Genomic DNA, 6,786 nt, shown 5'->3' with positions numbered 1-6,786 from the left:
TGTGAGGCCCTGGGAGATAGGAAAGGATAAATCAGAATATTTGACAGAACTTGGGCCATAATTAAATATTAGATGAAAGAAGGAGGAAAGGCAATATACGACTCCAGAGTTTCCTACGTGGCTTGGAAGATGATACTACCAACAAATAAGAAAGGGGGTGGGGAGGGATCAGTCTCAAACTCCTGACCTCAAGGGATCCTCCTGCATCGGCCTCCCAGAGTGCTAGGATTACAGGTGTGAGCCACTGCTCCCAGCCCGCTGGTTTGGAAAGGGTGATGATACCTTGCCACTGGTACTTTGTGGGCAAAGGTCTTGACTTACCAATTCCATAATCCTCCAGTATTCTGCTGGGCATACATTAGGAGGCCAAGGCAGACAGGTGTTCAGGAAATTCTAATTGAATTGAAACTCTGATTTCAGGTGGAGTATATATCTGCTGGGGTCGGGGCAGGGGAAAATTGGAATGCTTGAATAAAACCAGTAAGTTTTGAGCCCTTAGCAGTTTTCTCCAGAGTGAGTGGTCTTTGGCTTTGGGACAGTTAATCTATTTGGGGTAAAAACCTATGCAAAAGTCCTGAGGCAGAGCAGGAATTGGGCATGCAAAATGGGAGTAAGGGTAGTGTCATTTCTGGGGAAAGGAATCAAAGGGCAAAGAGACCAGACTGCAGGACTTTTCCTGGAATATATTGGAACAGTAAGCCATTAGGCAGGGGATTTTGGGCAATGAGGCTGGAAAAGTGAGAAGGCCCGACTTAGAAACGTTTTCACTTTGTCACCCAGGCTAGAGTGCAGTGGCACATAGCTCACTGCAACCTCAAACTCCTGGGCCCCAGTGATCCTTCTGCCTCGTCCTCCCAAAGTGCTAGGATTACAGGAGTGAGCCACAGTGCCAGGCTCTGTACGTTTTTTGATAGCACATCACTTAAAAAGTGTTCAGCCCAAACCCCAAACAAATATTTATTTACAAGTTATTTATGTGCACAACTGCAATGTTATGCACTTAATAAAAATTTACACAATAGAGAAATTTTAAAGGATTAGATAAAAATATATAAATATTCTAGTATTTTCTTCCCACATCCCCAGTGAATCTTACTACATACACCCTGTTGATCGCCCCCCCTCTTTCCCCCGTACCCCACGGAGCACTTCTGAGGCTCTAATGTAGTCAAAGGGAGTCACTGGAGATTCTGGAACAGATGACGGGCATGGTAGCAGTGGATCCTCAAACTTTATAAGCTGAGACATCAAAGAACTGCGACTGCCTTGGAGTGCTTTCCATGAAATCCCTATAGTAACCCTACACCATAGGTACTATTATCTTCTCTTAATAAATGAGGAAACTAAGGCACAGGGAAGTTAAGAAACTTCCCCAGGGTCACACAGAGGTGGGGGAGCCCACATTTGACCCACGTGGTTTGGGTTCACAGTCCATGTGCTTAACCACTACCGGGGGTAGGGAGCAGCTAACGCTCTTTCTCTCGTGTGGCCTTGGTCAAGTCTCTCACCAATCAGAGCTGTTATAAGAGTGCCAGGCACAGTGCTAGGAAGAAGCAAGAACTCACTAATGGCTCGGGACCTTCTCTAAAGCAGTCGCCTAGGAAAGGTCAGCTTAATCTCAAAGTTTCCGGAAGCCAAGGCAGATCGGTGCGCAGGCGCAGACCTTGGTCTCTATAGTTTCCGGGGCGAGACGGCAAGGGAAGTTGGACTTCCGGCGTCGCGCTGCAAACGTCGTGCTGCGAGCACCCTTTGCGGCAGGCGTCCGCGTCGCAGGCTGGTGATCCTGAAGCGGCGGCCGGCAAAGAAGAGACAAGGACACTGCGGCGGGACGGTAGGGTCTGCTATGTCTGCGCGGCAATTTAGCCTAAGGAGCTTCCTTCCGAGATTATCTTTAACAAATTTCCTCATAGCTTGCTGGATATCCCGTTATCCGAGACCCAAACTCTGCGAGTGTTGTTCTCTGCTTTTCCAGGCCCCTTCATCCATAAAGCTTATGAGACCGAACCTCTCTCTCTCCACTGTCTTTCCAGGTTAATTTAGCTTAGCTTTCTGCTGGACTAATGCTTTGGCCTGATTCTTAACCTAAAGCCCACGCTTCTTATCCCAGCTTTCAAGGCTCTGCGTGATATCGGCCCCGCCAACCTCTTTATCTTAATTTCATTCTTCCCGTGTTGCATTCTGCGCTCCATCCGCTCTGGGGCCTCAGTGTCCCCAAAATATACCCAGCACCTTTGGTTGTAACTTGTGCTGTCGCTCTACTGGAACATTGTGCCCAGTTATTTTCACTTGGCAAACTCTTAACCCATCTTAAAGGCATTTTGTTTTTCTTTTCTAATATATATATTTTTTATTTTTGTTTTCTTTTTCCTACTTCAACGAGTATCAGAGCTTAAAGGCATTTTCAGGTCTCCTAGGCAGAGTCGGTGCTTCCTCCTTCGAGCTGTTTGTCCACTTGTGTACCGTACATTGGGTTCCCAATTTCCCGTGTGTATCTTTAGTGCTTACATTGGAGCTGCTTTTTTACCCCAATCTCAGTGCCTGGAATGTAGTTACTCAGTAAATGACTGAAAGAATGGGAAGAAACTTCAGAAATTAAATTCACCTTTAAACCTATCGTGCACACACAAATTGACATCTGCGTGTGTACTTCTTTCCAGTCTTCTTTTTTTAAAAATTTTTAAATATTTATTTATTTTTAAAGAGAGACAGGATCTCGCTCTGTTGCCCAGGCTGGAGTGCAGTGGCATGGATTTCCCAGTCTTCTTATGAAGACAGTTTTTCTTTGGTATTATTGTAGTCTCTTTTTTTTTCATTTAACATTATTATGTATTTGCCATGTTCATATATTATCCTTTTTTCCCAATGTCTGTCATATTCTACCAAGTGGATACCAGAATTTAATTACCCATTTTCTTATTTTTGCACATTTAGTTGTTTGAAATTCATTTTCTTAGCAGTTACTGAACTCCTACTTGGTCCCTGCCCTCAAAGCATTCATTGTCCAACAAGGAAGACATACAAGTAAATAGCCTATTACAGTGATGTGCAAAGTATTCCTATCAAAGTTGAGGGTGGTCTAGAGAGGATCACCAAATTCAGGAGGGTTTCTCAGGAGAAATGTCACCCAAGTTGATACGGAAAGAATGGATGGAAAAATGTAGAGAAATGTTTTGTGCTTGTGCTTTTTTGTTCTTTTCAGTCATTTTCTTCAGATCTATTTCAAAGATTTGGGATTATTGAATCAAAACATAAACAATTTTTTTGACTTTTGATGAAAATGACTTTATCAGTATAGAGAGAATTTTTATGCCTTTTTCTTTAGGTCTAGTTCTCTTTTCCTTGAGTTTTGTGAAAGCACAAACATTGCTCATCTACCATAAACTGGAAGAAGCTGTTTAATGAAAAAGTTTGGTGATAAGAAATTGAGAGAATGGTTATCACACAGCTTTCTAAAGGGCTGTTTTCCAAGATTAACTACTTCATTTTTTTCTTATAAATTTCTCATTTGATTGCACTCTTACGGCATTTTATTTATTTATTTTTTTTATCTTCCATTACAGCCATGCCTTTCTTAGATATACAAAAAAGGCTGGGCCTTGACATAGATCGTACGGTGACAATCCAAAGTGCTGAACAGCCCCACAAGATTCCTGCTCGATGCCATGCTTTTGAAAAAGAATGGATAGAATGTGCACATGGAATTGGTTATACCCGGGCAGAGAAAGAGTGCAAGATAGAGTATGATGATCTCGTTGAATGTCTCCTTCGGCAGAAAACGGTGAGAAAGTGATGGAAGTGGAAGCTGAATTACTTCCTTGTTTTTTTAGGGCTAATATTAAGAGTTTTTAATTGGTCATTGGGCAGTGTCTGCCCAATGTGAATTGGCAGTGCTTTTGTGGTGAAACAACTTTTCTACTTTGGTACCATGGCAGAGAAGTTAAATGCCTTCAGATCTGAGGATGGCCCATTGTTCCCCATGTTCTTCCTCTTGTCCCGAATTTCCTTAGCATTGCACCACTGGATTAGAAATTCGTGTGTGCACATTTCCATTTTTTCAGTAGGCTATAGAGCAGAGAATATCAGCCAGTTTGGATGTTTGTACTTGGAAATCTTTGGGTGAAAATATTTCAGATTCATTGAACCTTCATTGGAGAAGAGGTTTAATCCTGCAGATCTGTTACATTGAACATGGTATAACAATCTCTGGATTCATTTCTATTGAGGAAGATAGAGTTGTTAATGAGATTGCTACAGTGGAGCCTGACCAAAGATGCAAGGAAAGAAAGGATGTTAGCAGCATGGTATCAACCTCCTCAAAAGTTGAATGAGTTGTGTAACATATAGGGCCCTATTCGCCCTTAGAGAAGAAATCTCTGGGTATAGGCTATCATTTTGCCTTTTTCTGTGCTCCAGATAAAACAAATAGAAATATTTTTATTACTCCCAACTTCTTGAAGTTTGGGGAGACAATTTAGATTTTCAGCTAAATTTATGGCAAAGTTATCTGGATCAAAATGTAAAAATCGTTTACCTCTTAACATCTGCTGTTGGCATTTGGATAAAATGAAGCCAAACTTGGAAGGAATGAGGAAGTGCCAGGTAATAATTTTGTACTGATCTCTGTAGGAATATTGATGATTAGGTGAGTAATATTTTAGTATTACTGAGGGACAATGGTTGGGTCATAGTTAGCCATCTTCCAGCCATTTAGTTCACAGTACATCTTACCTTCTTTTCTTTTGGTCCCCAGTCATTTATTGCTCAGATTAAGATTTTACCTAATCTTGAAGAATTTACACTAAGAGGATGCAGTGTAGTGAGGTGGGAAGAACATTGGATTAGAAGAACCGGGTTCTGATGCTAGTTCTGCCACCACTAGTTTTGTGACTTTGAGCAATCACTTTCCCATCTGGTCTTGGTTTCCTTCTGTAGAAAAATTAAAGAGTTACTTTAAGATCTCTTCCTAATCCTGTGAATTTATGAATAGATAAGTTACCATTTTAGAGGTCACCTTAAATGACTAGACCTCTCTATAGGCGAAGAAGCTAGTGAATCAGGAAATTAAAATCAAGCACTGTTCTAAGCTCTCAGCATATAATAATGCATTTATTTCTTACAACAATTCTGTGAGATGAGTTACTGTTATTTTCCCCACTATGCAGTTGAAAATTTGGGCCAGGCGTGGTGGCTTACACCTGTAATCCCAGCACAGGAGGGAGGGTGGGAGGATCGCTTGAGGCCGGGAGTTCAAGACCAGCCTGGCAACATAGTGAGACCCTGTCTCTACAAAAAATAGAAACATTAGCCAAGCGCGGTGGCGTGCACCTGTAGTCCAGCTGCTTGGGAGGCTGTGGCAGGAGGATCGCTTGAACCCAGGAGTTGGAGGTTGCAGTGAGCTATGATTACACCACTGCACTCCAGGCTAGGAGACAGAGTAAGACCCAGTTTCAAAAACAAACAAACAAAAAAATTTGAGTCAAGGAAAAATTAAGGACATTTCTAAACTCATATGATAATAGTGGTGGAGCTGGGATTTGAACCTGACAAGGCCGGCTCCAGAGTCTGTGCTTTTATTCAGAATACTAAGTGGCAGTTGCCTTTAATTCAGAGAAAGATTTAACATACAGCAGTGCCACTTTCACATAGAGCAGTCAGGAATATATAAGTTCTGAGATGATCTTTTAATATTTTGAAAGATTTTAGTATGTACAAATATGCCTCTTAAGGGTTTTTTAAAATATCTATATTCATATGTATATGTTAAGAACATTTTAGTTATTGGTCTTCAAAGAGGTATTGTATATACCACAAATTATTAAAAAGTTTGAGAAGTGATTTCAAGTTAATTCTTTAAAGGTGGACTTCATCTCAGAGGCCCTCCAGGATGAAAAGCCTTCCATAGTTTAAAAGTGAAACCAAAATTCAGCTCAGTTTCTCCAGTCCTCACTTTCTGGTGCATATCTTCCCCTAGTTTAAATGCTTTTTTTCCTTCGACAGATAAAACGTATGAATACCATCAGGAAGCAGCGAGATAAGCTAATAAAGGAAGGGAAGTACACCCCTCCACCTCACCACGTGGGCAAGGGGGAGCCTAGGCCCTGAACGGAGCAGTAACTGATGGCTGGAGGCTGATTTTCATGTTCTCTGTTCTCCACTGGAAAGATGATTTACTGAAAACCTCTTTGTCAAAATGTGTAAAAATAAAGGATTGCTCCATCCTATTTGTTCTGTTTTCTCTCGGATCATACTTTTCTGTAATGAGATTATTATTTTTCTTTTTTTGCCAGTGCAAAAGGTTTTTTTATTCAACAGTCTCATTACAAAGAACAACTTAGTTTTTTAAGTTGAAAAAAATGCCTCTATCCTTAAAAATTAGCATCTAGGGAATAATATTTTATGAAAGTTTACTATGTATGAGATACTTTAAATATGTTAACTCATTTAAGAAGTTGCAGTGTTGTTTAATGTTTTCATTCTGGTTTATTTTCCATAGAACAGACTTGGGCTGGGGGGCGGGGCAGTAGAGACAGTGGTTGTGTGTTTACTATGAGGTCTGCAAAGTCTAAGGCTAAGAAAATGCGAAGTTCAGATAATTTAATTTTGAAGAAGCAATGCCATTGTTCTCATTTGCTATCTTATATCAGCGGTATATTAGTACTTCTAATTGACATAATTAGAAGCATGTTTTTAAAAGAAAAAATCCAGATGTAAAAAGTGTGAAGCTTAGAAAATTAAGTGCTGAGACTATAATTGAAACCTCAGATATCTTGTAAAATTTTTTATCAT

General features: G+C 40.6%; 1 protein-coding gene across 1 annotated transcript; it reads left to right on the top strand.

Annotated features, from left to right (window-relative positions):
- The first annotated feature begins 1,727 nt into the window (after positions 1 to 1,727).
- NDUFS5 (NADH dehydrogenase (ubiquinone) Fe-S protein 5, 15kDa (NADH-coenzyme Q reductase)) lies at positions 1,728 to 6,229 on the top strand. The gene is made up of 3 exons (XM_012646723.1): positions 1,728 to 1,831; positions 3,561 to 3,778; positions 5,998 to 6,229. Exons 2-3 carry the CDS (start codon positions 3,563 to 3,565, stop codon positions 6,100 to 6,102), a joined length of 321 nt encoding a protein of 106 aa, XP_012502177.1. The 5' UTR covers positions 1,728 to 1,831; positions 3,561 to 3,562; the 3' UTR covers positions 6,103 to 6,229.
- Positions 6,230 to 6,786: the final 557 nt, after the last annotated feature.

The sequence above is a fragment of the Propithecus coquereli genome, unplaced genomic scaffold, assembly GCF_000956105.1.
Source record: "Propithecus coquereli isolate 6110/MARCELLA unplaced genomic scaffold, Pcoq_1.0 Scaffold249, whole genome shotgun sequence".
NCBI classification, from domain to species: Eukaryota; Metazoa; Chordata; class Mammalia; order Primates; family Indriidae; genus Propithecus; species Propithecus coquereli.
The sequence above is the reverse complement of the archived record's forward strand: the minus strand, read 5'-3'. Positions and strand labels throughout refer to the sequence as shown.

Coding starts and splice junctions, on each gene's coding strand:
- NDUFS5 (XM_012646723.1), top strand. CDS start 3,563: ATGCCTTTCTTAGATATACAAAAAAGGCTGGGCCTTGACATAGATCGT. Junction 3,779..5,997: donor GTCTCCTTCGGCAGAAAACG/GTGAGAAAGTGA, acceptor TTCCTTCGACAG/ATAAAACGTATGAATACCAT.